This window comes from Chrysemys picta, chromosome 3 (genome assembly GCF_011386835.1).
Source record: "Chrysemys picta bellii isolate R12L10 chromosome 3, ASM1138683v2, whole genome shotgun sequence".
NCBI classification, from domain to species: domain Eukaryota; kingdom Metazoa; phylum Chordata; order Testudines; family Emydidae; genus Chrysemys; species Chrysemys picta.
Window position 1 is genome coordinate 9,886,838 of NC_088793.1, and position 20,571 is coordinate 9,907,408.

Genomic DNA, 20,571 nt, shown 5'->3' on the forward strand with positions numbered 1-20,571 from the left:
GGGGAAGAGAGGATACAAATATAGCTTATGATCTTAACAGTGCAGACTTTTAGCTACAAGCTGTATAGCATTTTTGTATTTTGTGTCAATTCCATTGAGATGATGGTGGGGGTAGGATTTAACACACAGAAAAGGAATGATCACTTATATTACATTGTTTTAGAGAGCTGGCTTCCATTATTTGGGCACTAATCCCTTTCTATCAACAACCAGCTAGAAAATGAAAACAAAACCATAAAATAAACACACAGTACTTCTCAAAGGATCTCCAAGGATCTGAAAATTTTGGCATGTGTGCGTTTTTTGTTGGCTTTTGTTTTTGTTCTGAAGAGTGACTACTGATTTTGGGTGCCTGACTTGAGATACCTTAAAAGGGATTAATTTTCAGAGGGGGTGGGCGATGCTCAGCAAGTTCACATGTCTCAATTTAAACACCCCAACACTGAAGCACCAAAAAAATCACTAGTCACTTTTGAAAGCCTCAACCATTGAGCCCCATAACACTCCTCTGATGGAAGTAGTATTATCCCAATTTTCCAGAATGAGAAACAGACACAGATTAAATAACTTGGCTGGGGCCATAATCACAGCAACTTCTTTGGCGGTTCTGGGAAGAGAACCAAAAACTACCCTAACTCCTAGCCCTGTTTTCTAACCATTAGATTATGCTCCTGCATGCTTCAGTTTGAGGCACAAATTAACTACAAGTATCTTGTCTTCAACACCTGAAATAGGGGATAAATTCATAATAAATATTGTTAAATTTTTTGAAAGTTGTAAAGTAAACAGAAGTCATGTGAATATATTTTTATCTTGAAGAAAGTGTTGTAATTCTGCTGTATTCCTGGGTAGTTAGGTAAAGCCCTCCCAATAGCAAGCACAGTCTTTCAAATGTCTGTGTCCCTAGTTCTATCTACATGTCTTCCTTCCTTCTTGATCTCTTCCCAAGCTTGGACACTACCATGTGACCACTTAATGAAACATTTCAAGGGAAGCTTGCCTCTCACATTATCACCCCCACTAGTCAACACTCAGCAGCCTCATATTGATAAGAGGAAAAATGGGGAAAGGAAGAAAGCTGAGGTGAAGAAAGATGACATGGATTTTCCCCATAAATACTGTCTAGTATTGCCTTACTGATGTTTATCTTCAAGCCCAGACAAAATATCTAACCAGTGTCTTCACAGGATTGCAGCACCCTGAAGTAGAACACCCAAAGGAGCCTTGAACAGCTAGTATATTGTACCTCTGCTTTGGTGAGCTGTTCTCGGAGCTTCTCCACCTCCTCTCGGAGTTCTCGGATGATGCGGGCATTGGGGTCTTCATTCACCACGGCATGATTAACTATGTTCTTCGCCCGGTCTGCGTACCTCAATGTGGAAAGGGTCTCATCGTAGTTATCTGCTGCTGGGCTGACTGTTGCCACCATAGCAGTCTTGCTGTTACCACCAAGGCTGTCCTGTAGGAGAGCAAAGGAAAAGAAAAAAAAATCAGGCAGGATTTTTTGTTCATTTGTTTTTTTAAAAAGAGCACCGAATAATAAAGGAGGGGACTGGTAATGAAAGAGCCTTTCACCCCAAGCCCACCAGTTCAAATCCAGTCCATGTAGGTAGTAACTAAAAGCTGTTTGCATCTGAAGGCTATTTGGTGGCCTATGTATACTGGTTTGGTGGCCTCCTTAGGTCGTCTATTGGTGCCTCCCCCAGGAAAAGAAGCCACTTGTGAATGTTCTCTTTCTGGCAGTCATGAGCCTTCCTCACTGGTCCAGCGTGTGAGTGTTAAAGCAGAATGAAGCAAGAGAGGGCAGGAGGGAGAGACACACCCCATCTTTCAGGTAGATTAAGCCAGTCTGATTGAGATTTCTGAAAAGTTAGGCCTGCAATTGCTGACAGCATCATTGTCCATCTAAACAGATTGGCTAAGGACTGTATCATGGAGGCTAAGCTACTTTCTTGTCCCTAGATGTAGTCCCTCCTGACCAAGGGTGAGGAAAGTTGCATTGTTGTTACCTATGCTGTATTTGTTCTATGGCTGACACAGAGGACTAATCTTCAGAGCTGTCAAGTTCATCTCGGGGTATCAGTGGCCTCCACTCATCTGAAGGCATGGGACTTTTATTGTTTTAGTGAGATCCATCTACCATTCCATGTTGACAAATAGTCTGGCAACTTTCACAAATACTGAGTGTAGATTTAAAAAAAGTAATTCTAATGTATCTGGCAACCTCACATCAGCAATTGCATGCCAGGGATGATTGTCAGGGACTATTTCAGACAGAAACGTAGGACCTCATCCAATCTATGTATTTTGTAGGTTACATTCAGTAGTTGTTTACATCAGCAAGCTCTGGTAGAGATCCCTTGATGCAGGAAGCATGTTTCAGAGGCCCAAAATGGCTATGACTCCATTTGGGGTGGGGTGGTGGGGGGGGAGAGAAAGGGAAGAGAGATCGTAAGAGACTAATGCAACCCAGCTCTAAATGAGGCATAAGCCAATATAGCAAGAACTGTTGATTCAGCAGCTTTTCAAAACTGTTCTGCTAGTGTTTAAAGCTGCTTCCTATCACTGGGAAAATTCCAGTGAAGCAAACCAGCAGTAGCATCTCCTGCCATCCACAGGAATTAAACTTTGAGTCAATGGATATGATGCGACAGGCAGGAGATGACGTAATTTATCCATTCTTGTGTCCGCTTTGCTGGCCTTAGCGCTGTGTTCTAGTTAAGCTATTGGTGGGGCGTCCTCCTCTAACAAGCACATCTATGATGAGCCCATATAGGATGCAGAAGCGGCCAGCAATAAAATGTTTTCAACAAAAGTTACACCAGCAAGAAAACAGTATATTACTGTGCATCATTTTAATCAGCAAATTGGAGAACAGGCTAATAATAAATGCTTGTTCCATACAGAAGGGTTTGTAAAAATACCAAACAAAATATTTGTCCTAGAAAGTAAATAGCTTAAGGCTATCTGTTTAAAAATAAAAACAAAAACAGATCAAAGATGTTGCACTTGCCCAATTTGCCATACAAAGGTTTACATTTCTTTTGTTTTTTAAAATACAGCAAGTTGTAGCTAGAATCTGCTACACTCAGAATGGAATCTAAACTGTTTAACACAACAGGAACAGATCTTCCAAAAAGGAAAATCATGCCACAAAAGAAAAATGAAGGTGTTCCTCAAAAAGTGGACATCACTTTAAAAGGTGCCATAAAGATAACCCCATCTACGAGCTACAGTTATTGAGGTCATATATCCATATTCTCTGAGCCAAAGGGAAAAAACTTTTTAGTGCAGTAGTTCTTCATCTATTCCATACTGTGACCCTTTTTACATATTGGGGCTCCTCTCTTATCCTGTAAGATGGGAAGGACAGGGTGGTCTTGATCCTCAGGTTGAGCCCCTGCCTTAGTGTAAATGTAACCAACATGGCACGTGTAGCACTAAGTTACATGTAATACCATACAACCCACAATCCGTTTATGGGCCAGTTACTAAATGAAATGGTTTTGAGGATTCAGTGGCCATTTTGCTGGTCCTACTTCTTGTTCAGCCAATTGCTAAAACAAACAATTTGTTTACATTTACGGGAGATAATGCTGCCTGCTTCTTATTTACAATGTCACCTTACATTATCTCCTGCAAATTGTAACCAAACTTGTTTTTCTGAGTGATTGGCTGAACAAGAAGTAGGACTAAGTGGACTTGTAGGCTCTAAAATTTTACATTGTGTTGTTTTTGAGTGTAGTTATTTTTTGTACATAATTCTATATTTGTAAATTCAACTTTCATGATAAAGAGATTGCACTACAGTACTTGTATTAGGTGAATTGAAAAATACTATTTCTTTTGTTTTTTACTGTGCAAATATTTGTAATAAAAATAAATATAAAGTGAACACTGTACACTTTGTATTATGTTGTAATTGAAATCAATATATTTGAAAATGTAGAAAACATCCAAAATATTTAAATAAATGGTATTGTATTATTGTTTAATAGTACGATTAACTGTGTGATTAATCGCAATTAATTTTTTTAATTGTGCAATTAATCACGATTAATCTTTTTAATTGCTTGACAACCCTAGTTTTCTCTACCAGAAATATTACTCATTTACAATAGGTGTTAACAAAACAAACAGTTTAGAACAATCTGACCAAAAATTCCCATCTTAATAGGTCTACTTTCACTGTGTGTTTTGTCATGTCACCATTTCACTTGTCTTCCAGTTTTTTCCAGCTGGCACTTTTAGGCCTGAATCTGAATGACAGTTAATTTTCTAGTGTACTAGCTTTACATTTAAAGGAATACAGACCTTTTTACAAACCATCTCTTTTATATTAACAGCTAAATGCACTGCTGTACTGTAGACAGAGCCCTAGAGTTTAACGGTATAACTGGTTTTATTTGTGATTGTAGCAAATACTTCTACATGGGACTTCCATGACCCACCACACAGATCAGTCAGAGGGAAATCTGGATTGCATTATAGGAGATGTAGTCCTCCAGGAGCCTGGCCCATATAATAGAATGGGGGCCTGAACTACAATTCCCATAAGGCAATGCCCTGATAGAGAAATGCAGTCTGATGTTTTGTTGAACTGGTCAGAAATATAATATTTTGGATCTGTTAAACAAACTAAATATTCCAATTTGGGTGGAACTGATCTGAAAATGAAATATTTATTTTAATTTTCCCATGGACAATTTAAATTTTGTGGAAACTTTATTTTCCTATCAGAAAATCATTCTAATGGAAAATTCCCAACGAGCTCTAATCTTAAGTAATCCATGAAATGTAGGTCAAAGATTGCCACTGGGCATCATGAAAACTATTTGTCTAATCATTTCATTCAGGCGAATGCATTGAAGCTTTCCATAACAATCCTCAATGTGTTTAAATTCACAGAATAAATACCACTAGCTTATGGGAATACACTTTTTGTCTGCATAAATATAGTCCCATCCCTACATGTCTGCAAATTACTTTGTCTTGCAGGGCCCACTCCAAATAAAATAGCAATGTACTCACATCACAGCCATTGAAGACTGGCTTCAATATGGGATCCAGTGTGAACTGGTCCAGTTCAATGTGGGTTTTTTTCCCTCTCCCGAACATTTTCAAAAATGTGAAGTAACTGGCAAATGATCCCAGGTTTGTATATACAGTATGTCCAAAATCAGACACTTTTTGGAATCCACAGAAAGTGTTCATAGTTTACACTTTGAGAACTTCCATTGCATCAATTAGTTCCAAAGCAGAGTTTATACTAGAACCACTAAATTGGAACTTTTCTCCATAGAAGGCTGGGCTTCCTATCAGTGCATGGGTCATAACCTATTCATTATTAATTTTCTAATGGTCCCTCCATTACTGTGTTGACTGCTCAGGCCCAGCTCCAGGGCATCCAATTTATTTGTATATGTAATTATCTGTTGTGCAATGGCACTGGTTCCTTTATTGCACAGTGTGAAGGGTGAATGTAGAATAAGCTAGACTCTCATAATGAAAAAGAGTAAGTTTGCAACAGGTGGGTGGCTTAGTATGTCAGAGACAAGAACAGAATGGAAATAACTAAGGGAAAAAAAAGACTAAAACCAGCCAACTATGTGTCGGCACTAAAATTATTGTGAGAACTCTATTGGAATGAAAATTTAGACATTACTTTCCTAACCAACACCTAGAACAAGAAAATAGTTTACGAGGAGATCACTGTTCTCAGTTCCTACATTTTTTTCATTTTAATGTGCCTCAAACTGCAGAACACCCACACAGAAGGCAGGGTAAATATAAATGTATAATTGATAAAACACATCAAAAGCCTGATAAGTTGGTAAGAAGATTGGTTATTATTTTCGACCAAGTTCTCACGTGCATTTAGGTTCTGGTGCTGCTCCTAATGGCTTCAATGTGAACAGAATTGTGCCCCTACCATCTGTCATCCAAGGATCTTCAAGTAAGTTATAAACATGAAGGGCCAGATTCTGAGCTGGTTCTGAGATTCACAACATTCCTTTGACATAAATAATTGTTGTTATATCTGTTTTACAATGGGGAAGATGGGCACAGAAATACTGAATGGACTTGCCCAAGGTCACACAACTGGGTACAGAACCCAGAAGCTGCAACTGGCATTGTTGTTAAAGTTTGTTTCCAGTAATGCCCACAATACACAAGGAGCTTTCCGAAGATAAAAGAGTATGGTCCCTGCTCTGAAGAGTTAGAATCCAAGATAAAAAGACCAGGACAGGAAAATAAATGGAAAAGGCAACATACAAGTAGTAAAGCTAGTAGATGGCCCATCTTACAATACAAAGTCTTGATGATGTCAATGGTTATTCAAATTTGCTCTAAAACAGTGGCTTTCAACCTGTGGTCCACAGACCTCTGGAGGTCCACAGACTAGGTCTAAGATTTCCAAAGGGATCTGCATCTCCATTCAAAATGTTCTAGGGGTCCGCAAATGAAAATAGGTTGAAAACCACTGTTCTAAAATATAGATTATTCCTAAATACTCCTAGTATCCTAGAATACATTCTCTCTCCTGCACCACATTGAAAAGGAGTGGCACATTGTATAATAACAATCCCCAAATGCTTAGAGTTTAAAAACATACAAAACTAGATGATGGAACAATTGTATTTTACACATTACGAAGGAAAAATTCTTCTCTCTCTCTCCTCATGCCACCCACTCCAAAGATGTATGAGAAGTTCACTTACTTTAAGTAACCAAGTGAGCACAGAATCACGATATGGAACAAATTTGTTCTTATTCTTGCCAGCAGCCTGATCCGCTAGAGCAGAAATAACCAGCCCAAGAGTTGTAAGGGACCTGCATGGACAAAGTAACCAACCCATGAATAAGTGAAGAGATCTATAATTCAAAAAACCCTTTTAAATATGATGGATGCCCAAATAAATTGAAGAAGTTACTCACCTTGTGCAGTAACTATGGTTCTTCAAGATGTGTCCCCCTATGGATGTTCCACTGTAGGTGTGTCTGCGTCCCTGTGCTGTTGATCGGAGAACTTTGGTAGCATCCATCCCGCTCGCCATGCACTATTCCTCACTTGCCACGAGGCTAGCCAGCATGTGTGGGAAATCCCTCCTCAGGCGTATAGATCTCAAGGGACCAAAGAGTTGCCCTAGAATCCTTCAACATGTGAAGGGATGCATCAGTCTTCTCAGCAAATAACTTTGTCCCTTCAAAAGCAAGGTCATTCCACCATAGTTTGGACCTTTTCAGGGAAGCCAGACAAGTAAAACCACAAAGCATGTCTCATCACAATGGCCATAGAAATCGAGTGTGCTACTGTGTCAGCTGCATCTTGCGCGGATTGGAGGGACACTTTAGCCAACAGCTGGCCCTCATTGACTATTGCCTTGAATTGTTCTTTGTGAGAATTAGGCAGTTGCTCAATAAAGGAACTGAGTTTTGTGTAGTTTTGGTAATCATACAATAAGACTTGGTAGTTTGCTACACGGAACTGGAGAGTAGCTGATGAATATGCCTTCCTGCCGAACAGATCCAAACATTTCCGGTCCCAGTCATAAGGGGTGGTTCTGAACTGGTGCTGGCGGCCCCTACAGTTAACTGCATCCAAAATGATGGAATTAGGAGGCGGGTGGGAAAAGAGAAATTCTATGTTCTTTGCTGGCACGTAATACTTTTTGTCCGCCTGCCCGCATATTGGCTGGACAGATGCAGGGGTCTTCTATATGACTTTGGCAGGATCCAGGAATGCCTCATTAATAGGGAGGGCCACTCTGGAGGAGGTGGAGGAATGTAAAATGTCCACCAGGTTGTGGTAAGATTCGGTATTCTCCTGCAAGGGTTTTCGTAGGGCTTCTGCCACCCTCTGTGCCAGGCCCTGGAATAATGTGTAATCAGCCATTGATGGCAGCGGGGGCATCACCGTCTTATCTGGTGACGATGATGAGAAGCAGGCTTGAGGAGTGACTTCTTCCTCCACCTCAATCTCCTCTCCTACTTGTTCTGGGGGTTCAGAAGCCTTCGAAACCACAGCTGAAGGAGGGTGTCTCCTTGTTTGCTGACATGCCACACTAGAGGCATGGGAGGCTTGCTGTTTATGAGCCTGCCAAGGGTCCTAGTATGGCCATTGTGGTGCGTACGGGTCCAGTGGTTGGTATCATGGCTGACCAAACCAGGGAGGCTGTGGGTGAGGTGGATGATATGCCTGATGCCCATAGTAAAATTGAACCCCATATGACAGGTGAGAAGAGCGGCGGGAACTCACATTTTCTCACTCACTTTCTGACTCTGATGATGAGAAAAGCAGTGCACGGCAGGGAGAGGTCAGTGAGTCCAGGGCTCTGGGCAAACTTGGTACTGGGGCCCCGATACGGAGTAGCGGTGAGTCAGGTGCGTTGGACACTGAAAGATCTATCACGCATTGGAAATCCAGTGGTGCAGATGGCGTCGGTACTGCCAGTAGTTGTTAGTGCAGAGAGACTTGCACCGGTGGAGTTGGAGATGTGGACTTGGCCGCAAAATCCATTGATGCCAGATGCACCGGAGTCGGTACCAATGCTGATATCCATACCGATGGAGCCTTCCCCGGGGCGGATCTTCTATGTTTTTCATGCCCCTGCAGTACCGATGCTTCTTTGCCCATGCCTATTGGGTCTTTGGGCAGTCAAATTTTCTCTGTCACATGGTACCGCTTGTGCCCTGGGTACCAGTTTTAGATGGCTTTGGTGCTGTTGGTACCAATGATACCGATGAAGCTGGAAATAGTTTTCAGCTCCATCAGGGCTCGCTATGGGGACTCACAGACCTTCCCTTAGAGGCCTTGTGTGAGTAGCTCATCTCTCTAGGCTCACCTCCCTTCAATGTAGAGGGTTGTGGTGAGAGTTTCTGCAGGGACTCAGGGGTTGAAACACCAACTCCATGAGCAGGAGTTTGAGAATTAACTCTCTGTCTTTCCTGGACATAGGTTTCAGCTGCTGGCACAAGTCACACTTTTGTGGAATGTGCTTTTCTCCCAGGCAGCGAATGCACTGCGAGTGTCCATCAGTCACTGGGATAGATTCCATGCAACTGAGGCACTTTTTGAAGCCCAGGGAGCCGGGCATACCCTTGTCCGGGGGGCGGGTCACCCCCACCGGGGTTGGTGGGATGCAAACTCTTTCTTCTTTTTTAGACATGGCCAAACAAAAATACAAATGAAGTAACAACAAAAAAAAGCTTCAAGGGAAGCTAAAATTAGCAAATCTAAAGGGAGTTAAAGATCCATGAATGGACAGCTGAAGCTCCATCTCTTGCCAAGGGCTGTTCAGAAGGAACTGCGGAAGGATTGCTCACACATGCTGGCTAGCTTTGTGGCAGGTGAGGAGCAGTGCATGCATGGGTGGGACAGACGGCTACCAAAGTTGTCTGATCAACTGTGCAGGGACGCAGGTGCACCTACAGTGGAGCACCCATAGGGACACTACCTGAAGAAGCAGCTTACTTATCTATTCTGTAACTGTTGTTCTTGGAGATGTGTTGCACATATCCATGCCACTCTTGGTTGGTGTGCGCGCATCCAGTATAGCCCCTATAAACTCTCTCCTCTGAACGGGTGAGAGGACAGACTTTTCTGAGTTGCTCAACAGTCCCAGTGCCTTACAATTTGACTGGATAAGAATTATAGTACCTGAATCTTGAATAGTAGCCGTGTTAGTCTGTATCTACAAAAACAACAAGGAGTCTGGTGGCACCTTAAAGACTAAAAGACTAACAGTTGCATCCGAAGAAGTGAGGTTTTTACTCACGAAAGCTTATGCCCAAATAAATCTGTTAGTCTTTAAGGTGCCACCAGACTCCTTGTTGTTTTTGAATCTTGAAATGGCCTCTCGCAAGCCAGTAGTCCAGATAGGGATAGATATATACTCCTAACTTTCTCAGGAAGGCAGCTACCAGTCCCATACATTTTGTGAAAATCCAGGGAGCTGCCAACAGGCCGAAAGGCAGCACTGTGAAATGGTAGCAAGATTGGTTTACCAACAATCTGACATACTTCCTATGGTCTTGATAAATCCTCAAATGGAAACAGGCATTATTTAAGTCGAGGGTAGCACAGCAGTCTCCAGGATACAGGAAGGGGAAAATGGAAGCTAGTGATACAATACAAAATTATCTTTTTGAGATATCTGATGAGCTGATGTGGTCCTAAAATTGGCCTGACACGTCCCTTTGCTTTCAGTATTAGAAAATAACAGGAATAAATCCCTGTTCCTCTGTGACTTTGAGGAACCTCTTCTATGGCTCCCACCCAGATGAGAGTTTGAACTTCCTGAAGGAGGAGCACCTAGTGAGAGTGGTTCCTGAATACGGAAAGAAAAACTGCAGCGTGTACCCTATTTCCAGGGTACATAAGACCCACTGGTCTGAAGAAATAGGAGAGATGGTTTGCAAACAAAGGGGAAGGAGACTGATGCTGAACGGTCTACCTATACTCTAGCAGAGATCTGCCCCACTTGGGAGAGCAGTGCCAATAAGCTCAACAAGTTCCTTGCAGCTGCAAATGCCTCTGGCATGGATGGTACTGGAATAGTCACTGACCAGTTCACAAGAGACTAAGATGTGCTGCAGATGATAAATGTGCCGCTTTGGGCCCTGGACTCAATGTTGTCTGCCTCAATGCCTGAATCAATGGTGCCATTTTATCCAAAAAGTGAGTGGAAGAGTGCTTCGATTTTGATTGCACTCTAGTCAACACTTTGCCCCCTTTCTTGGCAGACTTAGGGATCAGAGATCTGCCTCTCCCAGCAATGTCTTTGGAAGGCTTCTGTTTCTTCCTGGACACCCGCAAGGATGAGCAGTGCCGGGACTCAGACAGCAATGGAGGTGTACTGCTCACACATGCCGAAGTGCTCAGTACCCTCTCTGACCGAGAAGACTCTGAAGGTGTGCTCAGAGCAGCCTCCATCAAAAGAAACTTCCGCCTAGCCTCTCCATCTCTTTTGGTTCTCGGCTTGAAGTCCTTGTCAATCTGGCACAGATCCCTAACGTGAGTCTCACCAAAACACTTTAAACAACTAGAGCGCAGCTTGCTCGTAGGCATCAGCTTTGAGTAAGACAGACAGGGCTTGAAGCCTGGGACCGAGGAATTCCTTGGTACTGAAACGGAACCCCAAAATTGGGGAACTGAGAAAAAACTAACGGATACTAAACAAACGTATCTATCACTAACACACACCAAGAACTATGTAACTAGGTAACTATATATAAGAAAAAAACACCGAGAACTTGCTAAAGCAAGACCAGATTCTAACAACTGTCATGGGCAGCAAGAAGGAACTGAGGGGGGCCGGGAGTGGCTTTGCCTTTTATACTGCATGTGGTGGTGTGTGGCAGCAGATGGCACTTGAGCTGGTCTGATGCCTACTGCCGAGGGGAAAATTTCTGACCATTGTGCTCATGGCACACGCACAGCAAGAGTGGAATGCACGTGTAATCACTCAAAGAAGAACAAAACCATTGTCATTTCAGTAGAGTAACTTTATCTCAGTTTCACAGAATTAATATTTATCTGATTAGTACCGACATCTTCAGTGTAAGAAATACCTAAAGTAGTAACAGCCCTTGCCCATCCAACACCCACTTCAGACAAATGAAATTTAGTTTGGTGGTCTCCATCTAGTCCCCTTTTCGTACACATCAATTTGCCATAATTATTAGTCTCTATTCATGAAGATAACTGCAAGTGCAGGAGTGTCAGAAGTAAGGCAAGACCCTGCTTTTCCAAAAAGCAGCTATGAAAAACAAAGTTAGCCAGTGGCATTTCCACTAATATTCTCTTCCAACACAAGCTACATTGCTTAGCAATGTATCAATTTTCTATGTGAGAAACTCACAAGATAAAAAGTTTTCAGCCTTTATAATCATGTCCTTGCAACACAAATTACATGCATAACTGTTGCGGGGAGTATAAGCCAGCATAAAACACATCTTAAATACTTAAAATGTGCACAGATCACTTAAGAATTTCTATAGAAATAACATTCAAATACAAAACAACCTCAGAAAAGCCTGAATTGATTACAACAAGTACCTTGCAGAAATCTTACTGATTAAACAGTGCATTACAAGTTTGATGTAGCTTTCCTTTATTGCCTATTTTAACAAAACAGCAGTCAGAAAAATCATTAAAAGCCTTACTTGTTAATGTTGCTTCCTTCCTTCAGTCTGTCACCTGCAGCACCAGTCTTAGTTGCCCTTTCGCTGCCCGCTAAGTCCACCAGACTCAGTTTGCCCACTTTCTCACCCGATGTCTGAGGAATGGACAAGAGAAGAGTTACTGTTAAAAGATTTTACTCACTCAAATTTCTAGTTAAGTTTCACAGTTTGCCATGTTTTCAAATAAGAATGCAGGTTGTATTCCTTACTTCCGACCTTTTATCCGACACATTTTAAAATAAATATTATAACAAGTATTGAATATTTAAACATAGTGTTTTGAATCAAAAATAATCTATTACTTTAGTTGCTGCCTCAAAAGTGGTAATGTGGGATGCACAAAGAACTCCAAGACCTCTAGCTGGACACCTAAGTACCAGAAGGGAGGAACACAGCCAGTATCAGACAGGTATAAAGCAAGAACAGTGGGAAGAGGGAACACAGGCAATGGACCAGGAGTCACAGATCAGGATGCTCAATCTAATCGGGGGCAACATCTCTAACTTTGATTCCTATTCTCAAGATGAGAAAACTGTTGCTTGTCCAAAGCGACAGTGGGAGTCGGGACTCCTGAATGCCAATCTCAGGCCTGCTGTACACTTAAACCTTAGGATGATTTAGCTATGCCACTCAGAGGTGTGAAAAATTCTTACCCTTGAGAGATATAGATAGGCTGACTTAAGTCCTGCTATAGACACCTTTAGGTTGACAAATGAATTTTTCCATCAACCTAGCTATTGCCTCTTAAGAAGGTGGATTTACTACAGCGACATAAATAACCCGTACACTACAGCAACATAGCTATAGTGCCATGGCTGTGCTGCTGTAGTGCTTGTAGCATAAACAGCCCCTCAGTTTTAACACTGATTCCCAGTCCAGTGCTCAGACTGCATCCCTCTGAAAATAAGAATGAGCAAAGCAGGAAGTATGTAATAATTCCACATTTTATGAAGGGCAGATATTTACAAAAATACTAAGATGACAGGCAAGGTTTCCCACATCCCCTCCAAAGACCTTCTCCTTAAAGAAGGAATTTCAAGCTGATTAAAAAAATTTCAACTCTCAACTTTAACCCAATAGAAGTTTTATCATAAATTCTTATTACTCTTGCAAGTTATAGCTGGACCAAAAATAAATTTTTCAAACATTCAACCTGGGATTTGGATTTCCCTTAAATTAATAGGTATCTTAAGCTTTTCTTTAGCTCCCATCACTGTAATATGCAAGTGCTAAGAGTATAATTACATTTTCAAAAGTATTTGTGTCTCATTGAAAAAAAAAATCAATGGGACTGATTTTTTCCACTGGGATATAGCTACTTTTGAAAATGTAACTTTGTCTCAAAGCACGTTGCACTTCCACCTCATAGCACTGTATGTTGGATCATCTAATTTCAGAACCCGAAGACAGCAGAAAAAAAAAAAGCCAGGCCAGAAGCCCAGTGTTCCAGAAATTCATATAACTGCATAGTCAGCAGGGTGGCCACTGGAGGACAGGAAGGGAACGAGGAAAGCAAAACAACTATCTTGGGCCAAGCCTAACCAGAAGCATCAAAGAAACCAAAAATGCAATGTAGCAACAGAAAAACTAGAGAACCACGAAAAGTTCAACATTGTAGGGAGTGTGACACAGCAAAGAGAGTGATCTGGAGGCTGGGGGGAAAGATAGAATTGAGAGAGAAATATAGCATGGTGGGTGGGGGTGAGGGGAGTTATAGAATGAAAGAAAGAAAATGGTTAGACAATAAGAAAAAGATTAAGGATGTGAGGAGAGAGAAATAAGGAAATGGAGAACAGGAGTTGGAGAGCACTTTGGGGGAAACACTACTGTATAGATCAGCTATTCAGATGAATACCACTTTTAGGCACTCAATATTCAGGAAATAGAAGACAGACAAAATCTTACTAAATTATGCAGGTGACATGAACACACACACTCACTTCAGAACCTATATTAGATAGAGCAGTGGAGTCATAACACTGAATCTGAGACATATTTCCACAAGAAACTGATAAAATGTACCCAGAATTCAAATTTCATCGAGGGAATCAGACAAAAGCAGTGGAGCCGAGAGGGACAAAATCCTTATTTAAAACCCAAAATAGCTTAATCAACCAAAAAAAATACAGAATGTGATTAGTAGTTTTTGTTGTTTTTTTTTCTGGTTCTTCCTTGTTCAACCATTAACCATGGGGGCTGCAAACAGAGCACAAGCGGAAAAGACCTATTTCCTGCCTGGTACCCATCATTCCCAGACCCCACACATTCCCACATCTGGGTGGACGGGGGGGGGGCACGAATTGGGGGTGTGTGTGAAATCAAAGAATAAAACTCATTTAAGCTAAATGCTTTAATGCTGTTAATTCTACATTCAGTATAATTTGTTTTCCCACACTCTCCTCAAAGTGAGGGGAGAATTTGATCAATGATGTTGGATGTTCAGCTAGCATTACATTGTTCACTTTTCACAGAATCAAACTCATAGAACCATAGGGTTAAAAGGGACCAAAAGTGTCATCTAGTCTAACCCTCTGCCAAGATGTAGGACTTCTTGTGTCTAAACAAACCATGACAGATGGCTATCCAGCCTCTTCTTGAATAATCTCCAGTGAAGGCGCTTCCACGACTTCCCTAGGCAGTTTGCGCCATTGTCCTACTGTTCTTACAGTTAGGAAGTTTTTCCTGAGCTTTAATCTAAATCTGCTCTGCTGTAGTTTGAACCCATTGACTCTTGTCCTACCCCTCTGGGGCAAGAGAGAAGAATTTTTCTCCATCTTTTTTATGGCAGCTTTTCAGGTATTTGAAGATCGCTATCATATCCCCCTTAATCTCCTCTTTTCCAAACTAAGCATACCCAGTTCCTTCAGCCTTTGCTCATACAGATTGCATTCCATTTTTGTCGTTCACCTCTGGATCCTCTCCAGTTTCTCTACATCCTTTCTATACAGCGGTGACCAAAATTGGATACAGTAATACAGCTGAGGTCTACTCAGCAGAACTATCATCTCCTGTGACTTGCATGCTATGCCTCTGTTAATGCAACCCAAAATTGCATTTTTTATTTTTATTTTTATTTTGCAGCAGCACATTGACTCATGTTGAAGTTCTGATCAACCACAACTCCCAGATACTTCTCTGCAGGGCAGGTGCCAGGCCAGTTATCCCCCATTCTGTATTTGTGAATTTGTTTTTTCTTCCTTAAGAAATGTGGCACCTTACATTTGTCTTCGTTGAATTTCATTTTGTTGTCTATAGCCCAGTTCTCCAATTTATCAAGATCCCTTTGAATTTTTGCTCTATCATCTGAAGTTTTGCAACCCCATCACTTCCAGCTTTGTGTTATCTGAAAATTTGATCAGTATGCTCTCTATTCCTACATCTGATTATTTTACTGACTCCTGGGGACTGATGAGACAAAAGAGTTGTGAAGCTTAAGACTGGTTACCTGATCATTTTTAGCTTTGCCTTTAGAAGGGCCACAAGCTTACCACGTGGCTAACAGGAAAAAGATAAATTTAGCTTAATAAGATTAACCAAACTTGTTTAAGTCTTTCTTCAGAAGTTCTCTCCAATTTTTTATTTTCAAGTTAAATTTGTTATGCCGTCACCGCTAGGTTGCAGAGGTTAAGTAAAAGAAAACGGAAAAGTTTAAATATGTTTCTCATCAAAAACAGGTAAACAAAATTAAAGGAAAGAAAGTACTCCTGACTGAGAAGGTGAAATCTTTGTAACATTTTCAGCAAACATACATTTGGAAATAGTCCATGAAAAAAATTACAACCTGAAATCTTCATACCTGCACAAAGGTTTCTTCATTCTGATACCATCACAAAATATCTCCATCAAATATTTTCTCGTAAAGGACAAAGCCAGTTTTACATTCAAACACTCTTCCAACACTTCAGTTTCCCACTCCCCCCCACACACTATTATTATTACACTAGTATTACTGTAGCGCTTAGGAGCCCCAGTCGTGGAACAGGACCCCACTGTGCTAGGTGCAGTACAAACACAGCACAAAACAACAGTCTGTGCCCAAAGAGATTACAATCTAAACATAAGAAAAGAGGCAACAGATGGATACAGACTGACCAACAGGGGAGTACAAGAAAACAGACAATATTGGTCAGTGTGATAGGCACTGGTTTCAGCACATCAGCAGCCTGACCGTTGTCAAACTTTTTCTAGGCACCGTGGCAAAGGGGTACTTTAAGGAGGGATCTGGAGGATGCTGAGTCAGTTTCACAGAAGTTTTACTTTCCATCTAGCCCCCAAATCTATATTACAAACTCTTGTTTTAAAATACATGTTTTATTGCTTCAGATATTAGGATTGAGGAATCCTCATTAAATCTACTGCAGCTTTGGGCTTGCATCCTTATATCATTGCATTTCAAAAGCCAGATTTCAATCTTACACATCCATCAAAACATCTAAATAAACCTAGCTTCATTACATATGTGCACAAGCACAGCAGTCTGTTGGAACATGTTACAAAAGCCATGATTAGAATCTGTAGCTTGGATTAGACATCAGAGGTCAAAGTCTCTACCTGCAAATCTCCTGCTATTACTTACCCCTGATTGTACATCATACAGTGTGTGTGTGAGGATGATTTTGAAGACTGCATGTGACCGACTGCTCTCTTCATTCATGTTGGTTGCAGCCACTGTTCGAGATTTGTTACCTTCTGACATCAAAGACTCTATGTCCTAAATAAAATCGGAAGGCCTTTAATAATATGTGCTAGGCACTATCTGCCCAAACATTGCTTTCACTAAACTACTTCAATAGATAGTAAAAATAATTTTGTTAAACGTAAAATAGACAAGTATCTCCCTGGGTTGGATTTTTTTTTTTTTTAAGTCTCTAAAGATGAAATCACAATATTGTACTATTTTAAGTTAAAGAGTAAGCAGTAAAGAGTCACTGAGCCTAATTCAATTTAAACAACATCACTATTTGTATGTTACCCATTAACTTTATTAGGGTCTCAAGGTGGGGGATACTGTATTCCTTTTTATTGGTTGGCTGGCTGAAGAAAACATTAATTTACTGCAATGAACAAAGTAAAATGGCATTCCATTTGTGAAATCATAGAATATCAGGGTTGGAAGGTACCTCAGAAGGTTATCTAGTCCAACCCCCTGCTCAAAGCAGGACCAATCCCCAGACAGATTTTTGCCCCAGATCCCTAAGTGGCCCCCGTAAGGATTGAACTCACAACCCTGGGTTTAGCAGGCCAATGCTCAAACTGCTGCGCTATCCCTCCCCTCAATAGTGCAGCACTTTAGCTCACTCAGTAGTTAGAGCTTTTCATTAACATGCATTTTAATTCATACCTAGAACCTTACATTTTATAAAAGCAAAACAATCAACAGAACAGATTATGATGTTTCTCTCCTGGACAAAAGCTTGGGAAGTCCTAGAATGCCATAATTCATCAGTGGCTTCAGAGACACCCTGAGGCATAGGAGCTGCATGTTGTACATCAATCTTGCAAAATGGTCACAGACTTACTGCCCCTACACAAAATCTATTCACCCAACCTTTAGCAGGATGATGCTGGGGAAGGAAAAAGCAAAACAAAACCACAATGCTTTCCTGCGCTGTGTGTGTGGAATTTTGCAAGACTGCCGTGTAGTGCGTATGGAAAATGTACACGAAATAATTTTATTTATAGAAAGTAGTAGTAAGGACTGGAAGAATTAACAGGGTGCTCATAACAGTACTCATGAACCAACCTCTGTATGACAAGTGTGTCTGCTTAGAGGCATAAGAGTTTTGTAATTCCATCTTATAATTACTAGCTTTTCTGACAGCATATCAAATAGCTCCACGAAGACATTGTGCTGCACAATCCTTAGAATCTGAATTACTTAGATTGAACACAGGGTTGCTACATGATCATCAATAATACTCTTCATTTATTTAGTACATTCCATCCAAGGATCTTAAGTGCTTTACAAATACTAACTAGTTAATCCTTTGTTCCCAACTGAGGAAATGGAGGTACAGAGAGATGAAATGACTTAACCAAGCCTCAAAGCACATAGCTGGGTATTACTTTCTCCAGCAAAGGCTTCCTACCACCCTTCCTTGTGAGCCTGTTCCATGTCCAAACTGTTTTTGTTTGTATAGCCTAGGTTACTGAGACTACGAGTTAAGGTTGCAGTAAGGAAGAACTATTAAATCAGCCTTGTAAATCTTCCATTTCCTTTTTTTTCTTCTTCCCAATGTTAGGTGGTAAGAGCAGTACTCACATGTTTAAGACTTTCATAAAGGATTTCTTTAAGCATATTCTCTCTTAATCCCTTAATTACAGAAACATAATATAAAAATAATCTCGCTACTATTAACAATACTTGAGCAGCGACTATAAGAATTACCAGTTTCAAGATCTATTCCGTCCCTAAAATCGTCCCTTACCTTGTAGCTGGCGACAGCCAGTTTAGATAGTCCATCTACATAAGGACCAAAGACGTTGTGCTCTCTAACTTTTAATGACTGACGGCTTCTGTTTAAAAAAAATAAATAAAAAAAGATTTGTACTTATAAAAGTGCAGCTATCCAAGTACAATAAGGTTTTTAGTAAAACCACAATTTTTATCAACTTACCATTCAAAGGAATAGACAAGATGACAAGACCCTCTAGCTACCATTCAAAGCAGGAATGCTTTAGTGTTATAGTGCTCTAGACAAAAAACCCAATTGTCTATACATACAGTGTTGGCATTTCCCCGTACCTCACTTCATGAAAATCAATGTGAGCATGAGAGTAAGTGTTTGGCACATATTGGGCCTTTAAATAATAATAAAGCAGCTATTTGTGGGGGGGTCTAGGTGGCAGTCAGGAAGACAACACAATCCCATAACAGGGATAAGTCTTGTACCCTGATAGGATGCCTGAGAGGGAGTCCGTTAGGGCAAGGTAGGGAGACAGCCGTAGCTCATGGAAACAAGAACGTGTTACATTGTCCGAGGTCAAGCATCCTCTATATGTATACTGCTTACCCTTTGGGGTCAAGGAGATCTCTAACTTTCTCATTGTAAATCTCCATGTAGGACACTTCCACTTTGAAACTCTGTTCTTCGTTTTCCTCTTTCTGTGCTCTTTCAAAGAGACCACTGCAGAGTCTTGGGATTAATCCAGGCTGGTCGGCTGTACCCATCATTGTGTAAGATTTTCCAGACCCTGTGCATTTGAAACTAGTGTTATTGCTTTTACAACAGATATTTTTAGGTGATGGGAATAAGGGGGAAGTAAAGGGCAAAGAATGGTTTGGAACTTTTCATTGAATATTCTTTAAACACAATTTTCTATATATAAAGGAACCAAGACACCAATAAAAGGACAACCTACTTATTAAATCAAGCTGAAAAGGAAAAGCCAAGCTACTTAAATTGATTGAAAGCACTTAGAGAGATGCATCCTTATCATGGACATCAATTTAATGCCTACCTGAGTTTCATAACTACACAGTTCAAGTAAGCCAATTGAACAAGCCAAGCCATCTTTGTTTATCAAATTAAAAAATGATGAGCAATGACTATCTAAATGCAGAGTCAGGGATCTTCCATTACAGAATATTAAAGATACAACAAACCCAAGGACATTCATGAACCAGAACATTCAGGAGACACTTATCCACAGCTTGGGAAAGCAGGGTAGCAGGGCATCAGAAATTAGCAATGTTATTCCAAAATGCCTTCTGATCTCAGCCCCAACACAAAACAAAAAGCCCACATCTTATCTACATTGCTATATTGGGAAAAACCTAGCAATGTCAAAAAGCTAACCCAAGAACAACTATTTCTGTCACAACACGTTTCTCATCAACAGCACTTTTTACACTCTGCAATGACTTACCAGTCTGTCCATAGGCAAAGATACATGCATTGTAGCCCTCAAAGGCATTCTGAAGAATATTCTCTCCAAGGCACTTGAAAACAACATCTTGACCTAAAAATAAAATAAAAGCTGACGTTCAGGGAAAAATGATAACTGCTTTTACAGTCATGCCTTTCAGACTCCAAATCAGGCGAAAAGAACTAACTGTATGAAAGATTTGCATCTTTCATAATGTATCTCAATTAGACAGTAGGGTGTTTGAGAGAGGGACAATGGATATAAATCTGGAATAACTACACTGAAGTCCGTGGTGTTACTCCTGATTTATATTGCTGCAAATTAAGCTAGAAACTGGTTCTGTATCTGTGTTTTCTATGAACACAATATTAGCAATTCACAGACCCACTAGAACCTCAACTACCATCTATTGACAATTACAGAATTTTGTGCATCAGCAAAACAAAGAAAGACCCACAAAATGTACCTCATTCATTTATTTTGACAATTGCAGTTTAATTTTAAATTTAAGGTAAT

General features: G+C 40.6%; 1 protein-coding gene across 8 annotated transcripts in view; it reads right to left on the reverse strand.

The window, feature by feature from the left end:
* The window catches only part of KIF13B (kinesin family member 13B), a 191,821-nt gene that overhangs the window by 98,484 nt on the left and 72,766 nt on the right, over positions 1-20,571 (reverse strand). For all 8 annotated transcript variants that reach the window (XM_042848909.2, XM_042848907.2, XM_005290653.4 and 5 more), the window contains exons 5-11: positions 20,056-20,148; positions 19,200-19,380; positions 18,615-18,702; positions 16,763-16,897; positions 12,169-12,281; positions 6,723-6,834; positions 1,247-1,459 (exon numbers count right to left, since the gene is read on the reverse strand). In XM_042848909.2, the coding sequence (XP_042704843.2) occupies positions 1,247-1,459; positions 6,723-6,834; positions 12,169-12,281; positions 16,763-16,897; positions 18,615-18,702; positions 19,200-19,380; positions 20,056-20,148 (935 nt within the window). The remainder of the gene's footprint in view (positions 1-1,246; positions 1,460-6,722; positions 6,835-12,168; positions 12,282-16,762; positions 16,898-18,614; positions 18,703-19,199; positions 19,381-20,055; positions 20,149-20,571) is intronic.